The 19,775-nt window shown below is 42.2% G+C and overlaps 2 protein-coding genes and 1 long non-coding RNA gene across 3 annotated transcripts; all 3 read left to right on the forward strand.

Annotated features, from left to right (window-relative positions):
* The first annotated feature begins 110 nt into the window (after nt 1-110).
* LOC147311830 (olfactory receptor 4B13-like) lies at nt 111-1,133 on the forward strand. Its single transcript, XM_086266245.1, has one exon. The coding sequence runs from the start codon at nt 189-191 to the stop codon at nt 1,131-1,133; it is 945 nt and encodes a 314-aa protein (XP_086122371.1). The 5' UTR covers nt 111-188.
* A 3,581-nt stretch (nt 1,134-4,714) lies between these two features.
* LOC147311831 (uncharacterized) lies at nt 4,715-12,118 on the forward strand. Its single transcript, XR_015125545.1, has 2 exons — nt 4,715-5,103; nt 5,233-12,118. It is a non-coding gene; the product is annotated as an uncharacterized LOC147311831 (long non-coding RNA).
* Nucleotides 12,119-12,270: 152 nt separating this feature from the next.
* On the forward strand, nt 12,271-13,209 carry LOC147311832 (olfactory receptor 10Z1-like). The gene has a single exon (XM_086267985.1). It carries the CDS (start codon nt 12,280-12,282, stop codon nt 13,207-13,209), a length of 930 nt encoding a protein of 309 aa, XP_086124111.1. The 5' UTR covers nt 12,271-12,279.
* Nucleotides 13,210-19,775: the final 6,566 nt, after the last annotated feature.

Below are 19,775 nucleotides of genomic sequence, written 5' to 3' on the forward strand. Positions count from 1 at the left end.
TTACTCAGTTGTATAAAGCATTTGCATTCTATTTCTATCCTATTGTATATTTTATTCTATTTATTGTACTGTATATAGTATTTTATTTTATTCTATAATTAATGGGAGGTGAAGAGGGACAGCAGACATTAGTCAGGTACAGACGCAGCAGCTCAGTGCTCTGTTATGTTGTTATTTTAAAAAGGTAGATGTGCCCTCTGATCATGGATAATCAGTCTAATGAAAGAAGTTTCATTCTGTCAGGATTTAATGAGATAATGAATTTCACAGTACCCCTCTTCTCAGTTACTTTACTGTATTACTGTGTGATTTTGTTCTTCAATATTTCTCTTGTGCTGCTCATTGTCTTGGATGAAAGCCTCCATGAACCTATGTACATTTTACTGAGCAGCTTCTGCATTAATGCACTTTATGGAACCACAGGTTTCTACCCAAAATTCCTTTCAGATTTACTGTCGTCTTCTCACAGAATCTCCTATGAAGGGTGCCTTTTACAAGGTTTTATCATGTATTCATTTGCTTGCTGTGATTTGTCTATTTTAACTGTCATGGCCTTTGACAGGTATCTGGCTATATGTCGACCTCTGCACTACCACTCTTTCATGACTAAGAGGAGGCTTTCACAGCTGGTGTGTTTCTCCTGGCTGACACCTTTCTGTCTTTTTTCCATTAATGTCCTGCTTACAGCAAGACTCAAGTTATGTGGTATAAACATTCAGAGAGCCTTATGTCTAAACTGGTTAATTTTTAAACTTGCTTGTCCTGAAGCTGACACTTTTCCAAATAACATCAGTGCATATGTGATAATTGCCATTTGTTATTTTCATTGGCTTTTCATAATTTGGACTTACATATATATTATTAAAACATGTGTGAGGTCCAGAGAGGACAGAGTAATGTTTATGCAGACCTGTGTGGCCCATCTGACTTCTGTGATCATAAATGCCATTGTAATGGCTGTTGATGTGATGTACTTGCGCTTTGGCTCCAGAGATTTACCCCAAAGCCTCCAAAACTTCATCACTCTTGAATTTCTCATCATCCCTCCAGTTATGAATCCTCTCGTGTATGGATTTAAACTCAGCAAAATACGAAACAGAATCTTGAGTTTAATTTATTTGAAAGGGAAATGATTTCCATTAAGGTTAGATTTCCTTATTTAAAACAATTCAAAAATATTCAAAACAGATGCAGCAATATAAATACAAGTCTTTCTGAAGGCACTTGATTCAGAAACATTTAGTCATGTTTGCCTTGTCTAAGGCAAACATATATTTGGACTAGACTAATTTTACTAATATTCTTTTTGTTATATTTGTCATAATATGACATAAATTTGTCATGTGTCATATTTGCTCAATCCAGCACGAACATTAAATGAAAACAACATTTTTTTCATGTTTTTGACTAAGAATTTCATTTGAAAAGGATTCTGCATGAGTTTTTAAGTACTGTTGTAAAATTCATCTATATACCATTCAGAAATCATCACAAATTGACATTTCATTTCTTTGCCTTGCTGTGTCTTGATGTTCAAGGTATATTAGCTGATATATGTGCAAGTTGATTAAACAGGTTTATTTCAAAGTGTTTTAGGTTTAAAGTAAACAAAATATTGTATGAAATATTCTGTTGTAAAGGGCTGGTTAGTGCAGGAATCCCTGTGTGTTACATCTCAGTTTATCACAAAGGTCAGTTAACAACGCTTAATGTTTCTTTTTTTTTTTTCCTATAAACACGTTCCATATATAAATATAAGGATCAGTGTTATTAGGTTGTATTTTTTCAGTAGTATTTATTTATTTATATATAAAGGTTTTTTTATTATTATTTTGGAAAAATAGTAATTGAACTGTTACCTACTTTTATTTTGCATTTTTTTTGTTTTTAAATTTATATGTAAATTTCTCTCTGTACATTAATTAATGACACCATAATTCTGTACTTTTTGAAATCTGATCATATATCCCCATTGCTTGACATACTGTAGTATTTACTACTTTAAGAATTAAAGTTTTGTTTAGCATATCAAGCATAAAATTGTGCTGTTGTTGTTTTTTGAAGTTTTTCAATCCCATAGCATAAAAAAAAACCCCAACAAAAAACAATGCAATAATAGTATTTTAACAGTAACTCCCTTCTCTTCTACTCCTTCCTCGCCTTAACTAGGAAGGAGGCTCTCTCAGCTGGTGTGTTTCTCCAGGCTAACACCTTTCTGCTTTTTCTCCATCAATGTCCTGCTAACATCAAGTTGTGTGATATAAACATTCTGTCACGGCTGTCGAGGCGAGCCATGTGGTATTGACGGGAGAAAGGACCCAAATCGCAGGCAGTAGATGATAATGCTGGTGATGTTATATTTACACAGTGGTGAGATGACAAAACAGGCAAGAGGGAAGACAAAACTAAAGACCTAAACTGGGAAAGCTAAATGACAAACCTGAGGGGGTACCAGAATGGGGTGAGAGGCAGAGAGACACTGACAAGGGACAGGACACCGTGGACCACAGAGTAACGCAGACTGACACGGCGTAACGCAGACGAACCAGCAACAGGCAGGAGAACACACAGGGCTTAAATACACACACCAGTAATCAGGGGATGAGAGACAGAAGGGCAACACAGCTGGGAGAAATCAGAGCTGACGGGACAGAGGAAACGTAAACTGAACACACTCACATCAGACAGAGACCTTCACAATAAGACAGGAAACTCAGACACAGGGAACCAAACAAGACACAGAACTAAACAGACAGATTCGCAAACAGACGGGGTGACACCATAGACAGACAGACCGAATATAACACATAGAACTCGAACAATAATAATCATCATAATAATAAACTAAAAGCGCTGGGTCACCGACCCAGGACCATGACAGTACCCCCCCTCAAGGGCTGGCACCAGACAGCCCAACACAAGAAAACGAAAGAAAAACACAAAAACCGCCCAAAACAGAAAACAACCCGAACAGGGCGGGCAGCGGGGGTCCAGGAAGGAGGGCTCGAAACAAAACACCGAAGCACAAGAAAGTCCCAAAACAAAAGAGGAGTCCAAAAAAGAACAGTTCAGGGGGCCGGCCGTGCGGACGGCAACGGCGGCGACGTGGAAACAGTTCAGGGGGCCGGCCGTGCGGAAGGCAGCGGTGGCGATCCGGGGGCCGGCCGTGCGGAAGGCAGCGGTGGCGACTCAGGCGAAAGGGGTCCAGGGGCCGGCCGTGCGGAAGGCAGCGGAAGGCAGCGGAAGGCAGCGGAAGGCAGCGGCGGCGATTCAGGCGAAGGGGGTCTGGGGGCCGCCCACGACGGAGATGACGCCCGACCAGTGGCCTGGAAGGCGGCCAATAAACCACAGACCCAGACGAGGCTGGACCAGGCGACGCCGAAAGCGAAGACACGGAGGCTGGGCCAGACGAGGATGAAGCAGCTGAAGCGGAGGCTGGGCCAGACGAAGGCGAAGCGGAGGCTGGGCCAGACGAGGATGAAGCAGCTGAAGCGGAGGATGAAGCCGGAGCTGGCGACGCTGACGATGCTCCTCGGGCCCCCCAGCTGACGAGGCAGGAGGCTGGACGGGCTCCTCGGGCCCTCCAGCTGACGAGGCAGGAGGTTGGATGGGCTCCTCGGGCCCTCCAGCGAGAACAGTCTCAGGACCAGTGGGCACAGGGACCTCTGGCAGGCACAGAAGAGAACCAGCAGGTGCACGGGCCCCTGGCAGGGACAGAACAGAACCAGCAGGTGCACGGGCCCCTGGCAGGCACAGAACAGGACCAGCAGGCGCACGGGCCCCTGGCAGGCACAGAACAGAACCAGCAGGTGCACGGGCCTCTGGCAGGCACAGAACAGAACCAGCAGGTGCACAGGCCCCTGGCAGGGACAGAACAGAACCAGCAGGCACACGGGCCCCTGGCAGGCACAGAACAGGACCAGCAGGCGCATGGGCCTCTGGCAGGCACATAGCAGGCTGCAGCTGCACAGAGCATTGACTCTGCTCAGGCAGCAACAGCCGGGTGCAGTCCTCAGCTGGCTTCTTAACCTCCAGGGGTCCAGAGTCAGCTGGGGGCTGAAACCCAGTGTGGAGTTGTGATATGATGTGATAACATTAGGTGGCTGCATTATAATGTGAATGTATAATATTGTTGTCAGGCCTCTGTGTAACTGTAGGAGAAAAATAGTTTGATAGAAACAGCATTAGAATAGAATAATCCTTTAATTGTCCCACAGGGGGAAATTTGGTTGTAACAGCAGCCAGAAAGACACATATAGAAACAAACAGGACACAGAACAAAAACATACACTCATCCCTGTTGGACAACATCTCCCACCCCATGCAGGAGACTGTGACAGCACTGAGCAGCTCCTTCAGTGGCAGGCTGCGGCACACACGGTGTGGGACGGAGAGCTTTCGCAGGTCTTTCCTCCTCACTGCTGTCAGACTCCACAACAAAGACTTTAACTGATCAAACACACACATCCACACACACTGAGTGCAATACTCTTTTTCTGACAAAGTTGTATTTTTACTCAGTTGTATAAAGCATTTGTATTCTATTTCTATCCTATTGTATATTTTATTCTATTTATTGTAATGTATATAGTATTTTATTCTATAATTAATGGGAGGTGAAGAGGGACAGCAGACATTAGTCAGGTACAGACGCAGCAGCTCAGTGCTCTGTTATGTTGTTATTTTAAAAAGGTAGATGTGCCCTCTGTGAAGAAAATATAATCTGATCAAACATTATTCAGCTTTAAATATTGTTCAGCTTTAAAGTTACTGTGCAACTGTGTAATAAAAATGTGCTCACGACTTTGGCCTTGAGAGCGATAAGAAGCGATCGCCTCATCCTGCAGGTGAAAGATATCTGCAAGCGAAGAGACTAGAACACCCAAGGCCGATTTCCTTTTATGGAGTTGTTTTTCTGCTGGTGCAGCACTTTCCTCACAACCCCCTCCTGTAAGTTTTAGAGAATATATACCCATCCTCACAGAAAATATTTGGAATCTCTTGATGTGAGCTGTTTTTGAGAGGTTGTCTCTGTCTCAATAAAAGTTCACTGATTCCCCATCTGCAGCAGGTGTCCGGTTGTCTTCATTCTCCGCCAGCCTGGTTAAGTCAATTCCTCCTTAACATCTAAAAGAACCTATTTAATGAAGGAAGACGGGTTCACTTTGTGTTTAATATTATTCTATTGCTGTTGTTGTTTTTTTTATATCCTTCAATTGGCGTCACGAACAGGATCCGCTCCAGGTCAAACTGGAACGGGAGGGAGGACATCGGCCGTGGTCTGAGTGAACGGAGTTTGGACAAAAGCTGTGTACACACAAAAAACAAGGTAAGCAGACCTTTTATTTCTGCTATATTGAACATTATAAAAATACTTAGTGTCCAAACTCCTAGTAATTCATAACCAAAATTGTCTGGCTTACTTAAGGCTTGTTGAGAATCAGACAAGTGAATAAGAGATAAGTGAATAAGAAATAAGTGAATAAGTGAATAAAGATAAGAGTGAACTGAGGTCTGACCACGGTTGCAGCCGACGGGTTTGCTCTCCGGTGTCGGATACATACCTCAGCAGGTCTGGGACCTTGAAAGGGTTTATTAGTAACGCCTTTCTAAACAAATTAAAAGGTTAAAGGCCTTGAGAATATTTTTTAGTAATATTCTCTAAACTACAGAAGGGTTAGGAAGGCCCAGAGGACTTTATTAGAAAAGATCCTCTAAAACTTAAAAAAGAGAAGTACTGGTTGGAGTCCAAAGGACGGGTCCCTTTGATCAATAGGAGAAAACGGATCTCTTCTTAAAACCCCGATGATTTTAGTGTTTTAAATGTTTTGATGTTCTGTTTGATATTGGACACACATAAATACACGCTGAATGCTTGCTGTGGAACACTGGGCAGGACAGTTTGGTTCTCCGTTGTTCACAGATTACACAATTAAAGGAACTAGGTTCCTCTTTTGGTTAAAATAATACACCACACATAGAATTTTTTTACACATTTATTACATACATAAGGAGGGTAATGAGTGACTGCAGGTAATGTATGAAGTGTGAATGAGACGTGTGAACAAGGTGACAACCAACTAGCACCCCTATCAGGAAGCTCTAGGCAAGGTTACCCGCCAGACTCCGGTTTGGTAGAAGCTTGGTAACACCTGAAGGGATATTTCAGTGCTGACTCACCTTTAAAGCAGCGCCCCAGCTGATTAGTGCCTAACAGAGGCAGAAACCCAGCTGGCCCAAATCCCCCTTTAAAAGCAATAAAAGAACACTCCTCCATTGACAGTAAAATGGATGGAGAATTAGATCGAGATATGTCTATGCGGGCCCGTGTGTAAATAGAACATAAATTACCGGTGTGTGTAAATAAAGTGTAAAATAGTGGTATAAACTGTCTGTTGAATTTCTCCTGAGTGTTGAAAAAAGGAAAAACTCTTTTCTGCTCTCTCTGAGAGAGGGGCTGTGTGTGTGAGACAGGAAGTGTGCATGCCCATAGAAGGAAAGAGATGAGGTAAACTCTGTGCAGATAGACCGAAGTAAAAAAAAAAAAAAAAAAAAAAGGAAAAGGGTCTCTCTCTGTCTCTGTGAGAGAAAAAAGGTGGGGGCCGAGTGAGCCCGCGGGGCCGAGCGGGTCCGCGGGAGCGAGCGTGTATGCTGTATGAGGAAGAAGGGGGTGAGAGGGAGCGAGTGAAAAGAGTAATCGAGTATTTGGTGATTTTTTTTATTATTTCAGAGGCACTGGGTAAGAGTTTTGACTTTAGCTGTGAGAGTTGTGAAAAGAGCAGGTTTTTCTTTTGTTGTAGACTGTGAGTAATCGGTGTTTTTCTGCCTATTGTGCTGCGTGGAAGACACAGAAGTGTAGAAATGTTTGTGGTTTATCTTTGTTTGACGTTTTATATAGAGTTGGTTGATTCAGGGTGATTTCTCCCGTTTAAGGGAGGAGTTGCATTGTGGTTATGTTAAAGCTTTGCTGTAGGGGTATGTGTGTGATTTTGTGCTGGCTTCGCATGTTTAAATGGATGCATAGAAGGTTGTCAGTGAGAAATTGTTATGGTGGGGTTTTAAAGTTAGTAAAGAGTCAAACAACGCCCACTGTTTTAAAAAGGCCCAAAACATCATAAAAGACACCTCACATCCTGGCCACTCCCTGTTCGAACTGTTGCCCTAAGGCAGACGGTACAGGGCAATCAGAGCAAGGACTAATAGACTCAAACACAGCTGTTATCCAACTGCAATAACACATCTGAATACTACAAAAATGTCCACCATGCCACTCTTGTGTTAATCTATGCACGGTCTGAAGCATGACGGTGGGAATACTTAGTATTTTAAGTATTCTATCTATTTTATTGATTGAATTTTATTGTTTTTTTATATTTGATATTACTAGGGATGATGCAATGATCAGGGACCATTCTTAATGTCGTCGGTCTCATGACAATGACAATAAAGTTTTTGATTTTGATTCTGATTCTGAAATACACCCTCCTCAAGAGTTCAATGATTTAGGCAGTTATGTTTATACAAATACTAAATGTATGTTTAGTGTCTTCATACAGGTGTTTTTTCTTAACCTGGAAGCCTGAGTACGGCAGCAGAAGACAGGCCAAGCTTTGGCTAAAATTCACGGCTGGACACCAGAGTTGTCCTCACCCCTCCCGGTAAAACAAAAAAGAGAGAATGTAGTTTGAGGCGGGTTTTTCTCGCTGAACTGCTCTGGGTGCTGTGTCCCTGAATCTCACCAGTGTTAACCTCTGGCGGAAGACATGGAGAAAAGGAAAAGATGTTCCTGGTAAATCACTGAAACAAATAAAACCACACACAACCAGAGAAAGATATGAGAAGGGTGAGGAACAGACACATGTGCGTGTTAGAGACATGCCTCGTTTGAGAAAAAGTTAAAGTAACCCATATACAGACGCACCCATACATGCAATGAAGAAACAGCTTACATACATGTGCACGTACAGGCAAGGTTAAAGTAGCGACACTTAACATACACCTGTTTTTAAATGATATAGTTTATACATTACTGACAATTAAACGCTTTGGGTTGCAGGACAACAACGTAACGTCAAAAGACAAAGACACTGGTCTGAGGATTAAGTGAGGACACGACAAATTTAGTGGTTAAAAGGGTCGACTTGGGACATGTTTTTGTTGATTGTTTAAGACAAATGACTACTGAATGATAGGAAATTCCTTTTTAGGTTTCTAAACAGGATCTTAAGAATTTTAACACGTACCTGTGTTGTCCTGTCAACTTGAGGGGTTATGAGTTGATTATATGGTGAAAAAAAAAAAAAAAAAAAACAAAAACAAAAAAGGGGGGAGACGAGATCTCGTTGTTTCTCCCCTCTCGGGATAACACAGCCAACACAGCACAGCCAACACAACATCATTTTCCTGTTCGCCTGTTTTGTTTTGTTTTTGTTTTTTCTGAGAGCCGAAGCTGACCTGGACTCCTACCCTCCCCTCTACCATCGTTGCCCTCTCCGCGACCATCTTTGACCCTTTGACCCCTGAAGGCCACAGCAGCTGGACTCACAACAACAACTTGAGGATGTCAACAGTGCTGCAAAAGAGTGATCTCATGCAGCAGAGACGGAGAGCACTAAACCTAAAGCCCGTTTCACTACACGGGGGAAATTCCCAGGCTGCGTCAGCTGACAGAGCTGTGACGAGACGCGCATTAAGCCCGGAGGAAAAGGGACGGTGAGCAGAAGGATGCTGACCTCTGAGAAGAGCCGAACAGCAGAGCTGCAGAAGGCCGTGGAGCAAAGTAAGGACAACATAAACAGACCCAAAGAGGAGGGGAGGACCCTAGGCCATGCGTCAGGCCGCTGGTTTACCTAAACTACAGAACAGGAAGGTGATGAACACAAACATATACCAACACACGAACACACACTTCTGCATGCGCCTACTTAGAATGAAGGGAAACACACACATGAACACTTATGCACTTGTTGAGGGAGTAAAAACTGATACATACCCATGCACTAAAATCAAAATGTTGATTTAATTTACTAAGAAGTGACACACAATGCTCCAGCTGCTGCAATGAAGAATGCTTTACTGACAAAGGCTCAATGCTGCACACAACAAAGTCAAATACAGAATTTGCTATAATAATAAGCCCAGAGGGCATTTGTGTGGTCTGGGGAGCAGAGTCCGGAGCGGTTTGGTTATGAAAATGATGCCCGTGCGAAGATATCTGGGGCTTAAGGCCTCGACTTAATTGTTTACTCTACACTAAAAAGAAAAGAAAACACTCTGAGCAGTGGTGCAGAGTGAAAACGAGGAATTAACAGTGTGAGTTTTATTTCAGAGCGCCACGTCATTGTGATGGAGATTTAATAAAGGAGGAACACACGGACAAAGAAGAAGAGAAGGGGGGGCAGCCCTTGAACGCGATTGCCTGAGGCATTAAAGTTCTGTGCTAAATTCTGGTTTCCAGTGTGAGAAAAGTCACGCAGTGCCAGTAGTAGAGCTAGGTTGAGTGATGATTCTAAATTACTGTAAGTAAATCATCGTACACCGTTCAAGTTTCATGATAACGGGGATCTAGACTTTGTTGAACCCTAGGCAATTTGAACAGGTAAAAGTCGAGTGGCCAAGTAGCAGTTGAATAAAAGTCATTGAATAAGTGTTGAAATAAACTGGCAGAATTAAGAGAATTAAAACATTTCAAGAGCTCAACTTACTTAATGGTTCAATTTTGTTTCACGAACGCAAAACATATAGGTTTATGAATATGAAAAGGTTGAGGTGGTGTTGATTTGACTCTGTGTAGGTTTAGGTTGGTACTTTTATTGATGGGAAGAATATTCAGTGACAAGTCCTAAGACCCGGGCGTCTGCATTTTGTTTTTGTTATTTTTCATTTTATTTTGTTTTATGTTTACTGATTTTTGTTTGTGAATCTTTTCTTTAAGCAGATCTGCACATCGGAAATTACAAGCATTACACGTCGGCGAGAAAATTGTTGTAAGTGAGTTTCTCCGCATTGAAATGGGTTCTGGAGGAAACACTTGTGGGGACAATTAGAAACGAGAGTCCCTGTTTAAAAAAAGGATTCGGCGAGGTAATCCAAACTCAAGTTCTTGTTTCTTTTTGAGATGACGTCATTTTGCTGAGTGTGGAAACTAGATGCGACGACAGGTTTCACTATCAGCAAAGAACGGATGAATGGATGAAAGACTGGGAATAAAAACAAACGGACTGACTGGTAAGAGATGACAAGACTTGACCATGACTCAAGGTTAACCACCTCCACCTAGATAGGATAAAAGGGTGGATGAATTTATGTGGGTTTCTTTTACAGGAGTAGAAGGATGACAAAATATTCGAGGATGAGTGAACCTGTAAATGCCATTTTTGTGTCTTGTGTTGCTTACAGAGGTAACTGCGCAGCGTTACCATTTACATTTTCTTCCCTACAGGGTTACAGTTTTAATGTTTTTCTATTACAGGATTTCTGGGCGGATGTGTGAAGAAACGGTGTTTATGGGTTAGGAGTTGGGGATGCTATTACACTGTATTCTGGTGAGAGTGTTGGGGGAGACACACCCTGTCTTGACAACTGTGATTCTTTTACAGGAAATGTTTTATAGCACCTATGGAATGAGGATGCCTGACTACGGTCAATGTGCTGCTAATGTTTGCTTTGCTTTGGTGAGAGGGGTGCAGTAGAAAACAGACAAGTGACATGAAAACAAGTAATAATAACAAATAACAAATTTGGGGACAGTTTGACCTAGAGCCCACTAACTGGCCATTAGGGGCTCTCTCTCGCTCTCTCTCTCTCTCTCTCTCTCTCTCTCTCTCTCTCTTGGAATAACATTGCCCAAAGGGTGAATAAAGCAAATTGTGGCAATAATAGTGATTTAATGATTGGAGAAACCTGACCATGATACTTGTCTGTTGAGCTGAATCGTTTATTACTCTTATGATTTTCCGGTGGGACTATGAAGATTTTTTGGTACAGATTGCAGGTTGTTGCTCTTTAACTCCTAGAACACGCCCTTGGCGAGGTGGGGGGAACTGGACCACCTTTCTGTGCCCCATCATCCTCTATTAGACGACATCCAAGCTAAGTAAACATGTCTTGGCCCTTTCCCCCTGAAATGACAGGCAGGCAAAGATGTTGCGTCTTTGTTTGCTTCCTGGCCCTGGGTCTCATTCCCATTGGCATAATCCTGATCTGTGAAGGGCCCCCGACACTTCTGACACCTTCAAGTTCAAAAGCTTCGCCCCCTTCTGACAGTCCCAATCTGACAAATGTAGCCCCTAGGGTCTTGCCCACCACTTCCTCTCCAGTTTTACCATATTCACTTTTGAATGTCCTTAGCAGTTACCGTTCTGAGTTTATTTTACGGTTGATTTATTCTTTCACATTTTCACGTTTATATCTCTCATTATTATAGTATACTCTGTACTCTCCACATTTTTATCATTACTTATGCTTTTTGGTTGCTGAGTTACAGGAACTGTTAATTTTGTGTCACTACCCTGGTTGCACTAACTCGTTGTACCCTTGTGTGCAGGACAGCTGTTACTGCTTTCATCGGGAACCGAGACTGCTTGCAGCCGACCCCTGGGCAGGGTGGTGCCTGGACTCTTTTCTCCTCATCTGCAATGACAGATAAAGACAAATGAAAAGACCCGAGGAGTTTTTCGAGCCAGGCTTCGACACGTCTCTGTGTTCCTTTGATTGTTACTTATTTTTGTGTGTTGACCCATTTAAGATGGGTCAAAAGGGGGATTTGAAGAAAATATAATCTGATCAAACATTATTCAGCTTTAAATATTGTTCAGCTTTAAAGTTACTGTGCAACTGTGTAATAAAAATGTGCTCACGACTTTGGCCTTGAGAGCGATAAGAAGCGATCGCCTCATCCTGCAGGTGAAAGATATCTGCAAGCGAAGAGACTAGAACACCCAAGGCCGATTTCCTTTTATGGAGTTGTTTTTCTGCTGGTGCAGCACTTTCCTCACAACCCCCTCCTGTAAGTTTTAGAGAATATATACCCATCCTCACAGAAAATATTTGGAATCTCTTGATGTGAGCTGTTTTTGAGAGGTTGTCTCTGTCTCAATAAAAGTTCACTGATTCCCCATCTGCAGCAGGTGTCCGGTTGTCTTCATTCTCCGCCAGCCTGGTTAAGTCAATTCCTCCTTAACATCTAAAAGAACCTATTTAATGAAGGAAGACGGGTTCACTTTGTGTTTAATATTATTCTATTGCTGTTGTTGTTTTTTTTATATCCTTCATCTGATCATGGATAATCAGTCTAATGAAAGAAGTTTTATTCTGTCAGGATTTAATGAGATAATGAATTTCACAGTACCCCTCTTCTCAGTTACTTTACTGTATTACTGTGTGATTTTGTTCTTCAATATTTCTCTTGTGCTGCTCATTGTCTTGGATGAAAGCCTCCACGAACCTATGTACATTTTCCTGAGTAGCCTTTGCATTAATGCCCTTTATGGGACCACAGGTTTCTACCCCAAATTCCTTTCAGATTTACTGTCGTCTTCTCACAGAATCTCCTATGAAGGGTGCCTTTTACAAGCTTTTATCATGTATTCATTTGTGTGCTGTAATTTGTCTATTTTAACTGTCATGGCCTTTGACAGGTATATGGCTATATGTCGACCTCTGCACTACCACTCTTTCATGACTAAGAGGAGGCTTTCACAGCTGGTGTGTTTCTCCTGGCTGACACCTTTCTGCATTTTTGCCATCAATGTCCTGCTTACAGCAAGACTCAAGTTATGTGGTATAAAGATTCAGAGAGTCTTATGTCTAAACTGGTTAATTGTTAAACTTGCTTGTCCTGAAGCTGACACTTTTTCAAATAACATCAGTGCATATGTGATACTTGTCGTTTATCTGTCTCATTGGCTTTTCATAATTTGGACTTACATATATCTTATTAAAACATGTGTGAGGTCCAGAGAGGACAGAGTAAAGTTTACGCAGACCTGTGTGCCCCATCTGACTTCTGTGATCATAAATTTCACTTTAATAGCTTTTGATTGGATGTACTTGCGCTTTGGCTCCAGAGATTTACCCCAAAGCCTCCAAAACTTCATCACTCTTGAATTTGTCATCATCCGTCCAGTTATGTATCCTCTCATGTATGGATTTAATCTCACCAAAATACGAAACAGAATCTCGAGTTTAATTTATTTGAAAGGGAAATGATTTGAATTCAAAAATATTCAAAACAGATGCAGCAATATAAATACAAGTCTTTCTGAAGGCACTTGATTCAGAAACATTTAGTCATGTTTGCCTTGTCTAAGGCAAACATATATTTGGACTAGACTAATTTTACTAATATTCTTTGTTATATTTGTCATAATATTACATATATTTGTTATATATGTCATATTTGCTCAATCCAGCACGAACGTTAAATGAAAACAACATTTTTTTTTCATTTTTTTGACTAAGAATTTCATTTTAAAAAGGATTCTGCATGAGTTTTTAAGTACTGTTGTAAAATTCATCTATATACCATTCAGAAATCATCACAAATTGACTTTTCATTTCTTTGCCTTGCTGTGTCTTGATGTTCAAGGTATATTAGCTGATATATGTGCAAGTTGATTAAACAGGTTTATTTCAAAGTGTTTTAGGTTTAAAGTAAACAAAATATTGTATGAAATATTCTGTTGTAAAGGGCTGGTTAGTGCAGGCATCCCTGTGTGTTACATCTCAGTTTATCACAAAGGTCAGTTAACAATGCTTAATCTTTCTTTTTTTTCAATAAACACGTTACATGTATAAATATAAGGATCAGTGTTATTAGGCTGTATTTTTTCAGTAGTATTTATGTATTTATATAGGGTTTTTTATTATTATTTTGGAAAAATAGTAATAGTAATTGAACTGTTACCTACTTTTATTTGGCTTTTTTTGTTGTTTCTAAATTTATATGTATATTTCTCTCTGTACATTAATTAATGACACCATAATTCTGAATTTTTTAAATCTGATCATATATCCCCATTGCTTGACATACTGTAGTATTTACTACTTTAAAAATTAAAGTTTTGTTTAGCATATCAAGCATAAAATTGTGCTGTTGTTGTTTTTTTGAAGTTTTTCAATCCCATAGCATAAAATTAAAAAAAAAAAAAAACAACAACAAAAAACAATGCAATAATAGTATTTTAACAGTAACTCCCTTCTCTTCTATTCCTTCCTCGCCTTAACTAGGAAGGAGGCTCTCTCAGCTGGTGTGTTTCTCCTGGCTAACACCTTTCTGCCTTTTCTCCATCAATGTCCTGCTAACATCAAGACTCAAGTTGTGTGATATAAACATTCAGAGAGTCTTGTATCTAAACTGGTTAATAATTAAACTTGCTTGTCCTGATGTTGACACCTTTAGAAAAAACATCAGTGCAAATGTAACACTTATTGTTTATCTGTGTCATTGGCTTTTTATAATTTGGACTTACATATATCTTATTAAAACATGTGCGAGGTCCAGAGAGGACAGGTTAATGTTTATGCAGACCTGTGTGCCCCACCTGATCTCTTTGATGACTTTCTTGTTTTTTCTTGATCCAGTGTACATGATATCTGGCTCTACACGTTTACCTCAAAGCCTCCAAAACTTCATCACTATTGAATTTCTCATCATCCCTCCAGTTATGAATCCTCTCATATATGGATTTAAACTCACCAAAATACGAAACAGGATATTGGGTTTATTTTATTTTAAAAGAACTTCAAAATTAAGACTTTCTTGTTCACCAAATAAAAATAGACCAAACTAAAATTTCAAAAATGTACATTATTATCTTGTACATGACAGCAAATGAAGGCATCATAACATTAACTATAAATGCACCAAGACAACCAAGTCTCAGTAAAAAGCATTATTGTTTACTTAAATTTGACCTTTAGACTATCAAAGATCTAAAGACAACTAACACATATTTTACCTTTTAAAAATTATTGTTTTTTGTTTTTTACATTTTTTCAGATGTAAACTAAAATGCATTTCCACTTCTGGTTTTAGGTTTAATCCAGGTCATCTTATCGTTTGAACTTAAGGTGTCATAATGCCATATCTCTAACACGTTCCATTAAGATGTAAATTGGTCAATTTATTGTCATTTACAGTAAATAGGTTTATGTTTCTCAAGTAACAGACTCATATTTATATCCTTTTTTCAAGCATAAAATGTCTGAGTCTCATGAGTGACGTGTTTACTGTGGCTCAAAGCTTAGCCAGTTTTTCGGGTGCCTCTGTAGTCTCGCTCATTGTACACTTATATCACAAGGCTAATTCAGAAAATGTAAATCAAATCAAATCAAATCACTTTTATTGTCACATCACATGTGCTGTACCAATGTACCTGCACATGTGAGTGAAATTCTTGTGTGCGAGCTTCACAAGCAACAGAGTTGTGCAAAATACAATAATGTAAACAAGCAAAATACAAGAATGGCTACATCTGAAACTAATAAATATATGTACAATATATAATAGTATATGCATTTTTGGATGTGTATACTAAATATTTTTCTACGTGTGTGTGTGTGTGTACACATATTTTACAAATTAAATAGAGTAAACAATAAATACAATATATAAAAATATACAAAGTTGAGACATGTGCAAAACAGTGGCATTACTGTACAGTATGGAGTGCATAATGTTAAAGTTCCAGTAGTGAAGCTGAGGTGTCTATGACGTGTTCAGCAGTCTGATGGCCTGGTGGAAGAAGCTGTCTCTCAGTCTGCTGGTACGGGACCGGATGCTGCAGAACCTCCTTCCTGATGGAAGTAGTCTGAACAGTTTATGGCTGGGGTGACTGGAGTCCTTGATGATCCTCCCCGCTTTCCTCAGGCAGCGCTTCCTGTAGATGTCTTGGAGGGAGGGAAGCTCACCTCCAATTATCCGTTCAGAGCACCGCACTACTCGCTGGAGAGCTTTGCAGTTGTAGGCGGTGCTGTTGCCATACCAGGTGGTGATGCATCCAGTGAGGATGCTCTCAATGGCACAGTGATAGAAGGTCCTGAGGATGTGGGGGCTCATGCCGAATCTTTTCAGTCTCCTGAGAAAGAAGAGGCGCTGCTGCGCCTTCTTCACTGTTTTGTTTGTGTGTACTGACCACGTAAGATCCTCAGCCAGATGTACTCCAAGGAACTGGAAGCTGCTCACTCTCTCCACAGCAGCGCCGTTGATGGTGATGGGGGTGTGTACTTCTCTGCACCTCCGGAAGTCCACTATCAACTCCTTTGTCTTTGCGACGTTGAGGGTGAGATGGTTGTCTTGACACCAGTGGGTCAGGGCGCTGACCTCCTCCCTGTAAGCCGTCTCATCACCATTGGTGATAAGACCCACCACTGTAGTGTCGTCCGCAAACTTGACAATGATGTTGGAGTTGTTAGTGGCTGTGCAGTCGTAGGTGTAGAGTGAGTACAGGAGAGGGCTCAGTACACACCCCTGTGGAGCACCAGTGTTCAGTGTGACGGGGGATGAGGTGATGCTGCCCAGTCTGACCACTTGGCGTCTGTCAGACAGGAAGCTAAGGATCCAGCTGCAGAGGGAGCTACTCAGTCCTAGATCCTGCAGTTTCCTGTCCAGCTTCGAGGGAACGATGGTATTGAATGCTGAGCTGTAATCTACAAACAGCATTCTCACATACGTGTCTCTCTTCTCCAGGTGTGACAGGGCAGTGTGTAGTGTCAGGGCTATGGCATCATCAGTGGACCGGTTGTGGCGGTATGCGAACTGTAGAGGGTCCAGTGAGTCGGGTAGTGCAGAGCAGATGAAGTCCCTGACCAGCTTCTCGAAGCATTTGCTCACGATGGGGGTCAGGGCTACAGGTCGCCAGTCGTTCAGTGAGGAGATGGTGGAGGATTTGGGTACAGGGACGACGGTGGCCATTTTGAAGCAGGCTGGGACTACAGACAGAGAGAGGGAAAGGTTGAAGATGTGCGTGAACACTCCAGCCAGCTGAGCCGCGCATGACTTGAGGACGCGGCCGGGAATCCCGTCCGGACCTGTAGCTTTGCGTGCATTCACCTTCCTGAAGCACTTCCGCACATCCTCCTCAGACACAGTGTGCGCACTGATGTCATCCGTGGTGCGCACACTGTCCGGTCTCATGGTGTTCGCTGTGTCGAATCTAGCGTAGAATACGTTTAGATCCTCACACAGAGAGGCCGTGGTCTGCGGTGTGCTGGTTTTCCCTCTAAAGTCTGTGATCGTGTTTAGTCTCTGCCACATACTCCGAGAGTTGTCAAACTGTTGCTCCACCCTGTCCCTGTACTCACGTTTGGCTGCTTTGATCGTCTGCCGGAGTTGGTAATGTGCGTGTTTGTAGTCCGATGTGTTCGCGGAGGCAAAGGCGGTGCTCCGTGCCGTGCGAACATCTCCGTTAATCCAGGGTTTTTGATTTGGGAAGGATTTAACTGTTCTGGATGGGACGACATCTTCCACGCATTTCCTGATAAATCCGCAGACTGAGTCTGTGTACTCATCAATGTCCCTAGCAGCCACGTGAAACATTTCCCAGTCCGCGTGATCAAAACAGTCCCGCAGCGCAGACTCTGATTGGTCCGTCCAACAGTGCACCGCCCTCCGGGTTGGAGCTTCCTGTTTCAGCTTCTGCCTGTAGGCGGGCAGGAGCAGGATGGAGCGGTGATCTGATTGGCAGAATGGGGCGTGGGGGAGGGCTTTGTACGCATCCCGGAAAGAGGTGTAGCAGTGGTCAAGTAGCTGGTCTCCATGAGTGTTAAAATGGATGTGTTGGTGGAGTTTGGGTGAGACTTTCTTCAGGTTTCCCTTATTAAAGTCTCCGGCTGTGATAAACGCTGCCTCTGGGTGTGCGGTTTCCTCGCTGCTGATCGCGCTGTACAGTTCCCTGAGTGCTCGGTCAGTGTCGGCTTGTGGGGGAATGTAAACAGGCGTAATAATCACTGCTGTAAATTCCCTCGGTAGCCAGAATGGCCGGCACTTAATCATCAGGTACTCCAGGTCCGGTGAGCAGAAGGATTTGACCGGGTGCACGTTCGCATAATCACACCAGCTGTTGTTGATCATGAAACATACACCACCGCCTCTGCTTTTCCCAGTAAGATCCTGTGACCTGTCCGTGCGATGCACGGAGAACCCCGGTAGTTGTATTGCGGAGTCCGGTACCTTGTCCGATAGCCAGGTTTCTGTGAGGCAGATCACGCAGCAGTCCCGCATATCTCGCTGGAATGAGATCCGTGCCCGAAGCTCGCACAGCTTGTTCTCCAGAGACTGCACATTAGCCAGTAATAAACTGGGTAACGGTGGTCTGTTAGTGCGCCGTCTCAGTCAAACCAGAACGCCAGATCTTCTCCCTCTGCGTCGGCGTTTGCGGCCTCCAGGGCCAGAGAACAAAGGCGTCTCAGGTGAGATGAATGGGGGGTCTGCAAACGGAGCGTCCGTGTTGCAAAACTTGAACTACGGAAAGTTATAAGAAAGACCGTCTTTTATGTCCAGTAAGGTTTGTCGGTCGTACACAAGGAGACATGTGCTACTCGCGAAAAAATGAAGGAAAAGTAAAATTAAACACAGAAAAAAGCTGTTGCTTGGGGGAGCTCGCGACGAGGCTGCCATACTCGGCGCCATCTTGACTCAAAAAAAAAAAAAAAAAAACCTGACATGATGTCTATATTTTACAGAATATCAGTTTCACAGTTTGCAAATTAATTCAAAGACAGGGGAAGAAAGAAGTGATTGCTTAGTAGGTTATAGATTCATGCTGCTTTAAAACTACCTTTTTTCCACAGAGCTGCTGTTAAAAAATAAAGGCCTGACAGTCAAGGCTGGACTGGGACAAAAAATCGGCCCGGGCATTTTGACTAGAGACCGGCCCACCAGGATAAAGATTGAAAATGTGACGTCATTCAGGGGTAAAACCGCAAAGGATTCTGGGAACTTGTGGCAAGCGGTACTAGCGCACGCAGGCTTTCAATTGAACTCAGTTACACAGCGATAAAAAGAAACACAAAAAATGGCAAGAAGCTGTTGTATTATTAACTGCAATAGCCGGTCGCATGACAGCCACGGGAAGCCGATCGTTTTTGGTTTTTTTTATCGGATTACATCGTTGAAGAGAAATTTTTTAAGCCATGTTTCCGAAGTAAGAGCCGACGGATGGTCTGGATATACCAAATATAACATCCCAGAACACTCCAGCTCACATGTTAGTCTGCTCCAAGCATTCCCACAAAGGTCAGAGTTTTGTAGTAGTTAATACGTCATTTTTCTTAACATAATTGGTGATATAGGTTACACGCAAGTCTGGCGCTGAACAGAAATTGTCGCTCTATGCTCCTTTATTTATTGTGCATAAATAGTGAATTGTCCTGACACAATATTGCGTTTCGCTTCTGTTATTATGGTACATTGACAAAAACATATACTTTTATTCACAGGATAAAAAAGTTGTTTTGTATCACTAACTGTCCAGTGCGATTACAGCATACAATATTATTGCCACTACTAATTAATTACCGTTGAGCTCAAAGGTTATATTAATAAACGGTTAACGAATGTGTATTAATGACGACGATTTGTGAGACTGGTAAACTTACCTTTGTTCGTACGATGGTCTGTCGTTCTACACGGTGCGTTTCAAGGCCCTGTACCCATCCATCGGTAAACTGTACCTGGGCTTGTTGCAGTGACATGAAGTTACTAAACTTCATGAGTGTATGCACTCACTCCAAGAACCGTATAATTATAAATCTGCGCGTGGTGAAAGTTGGGC

This window comes from Aulonocara sp. 'chitande type north' Nkhata Bay, linkage group LG16 (genome assembly GCF_057382095.1).
Source record: "Aulonocara sp. 'chitande type north' Nkhata Bay isolate Kocher_YH1m ecotype deep benthic linkage group LG16, A_spYH_male_GT1.1, whole genome shotgun sequence".
NCBI lineage: Eukaryota > Metazoa > Chordata > Actinopteri > Cichliformes > Cichlidae > Aulonocara > Aulonocara sp. 'chitande type north' Nkhata Bay.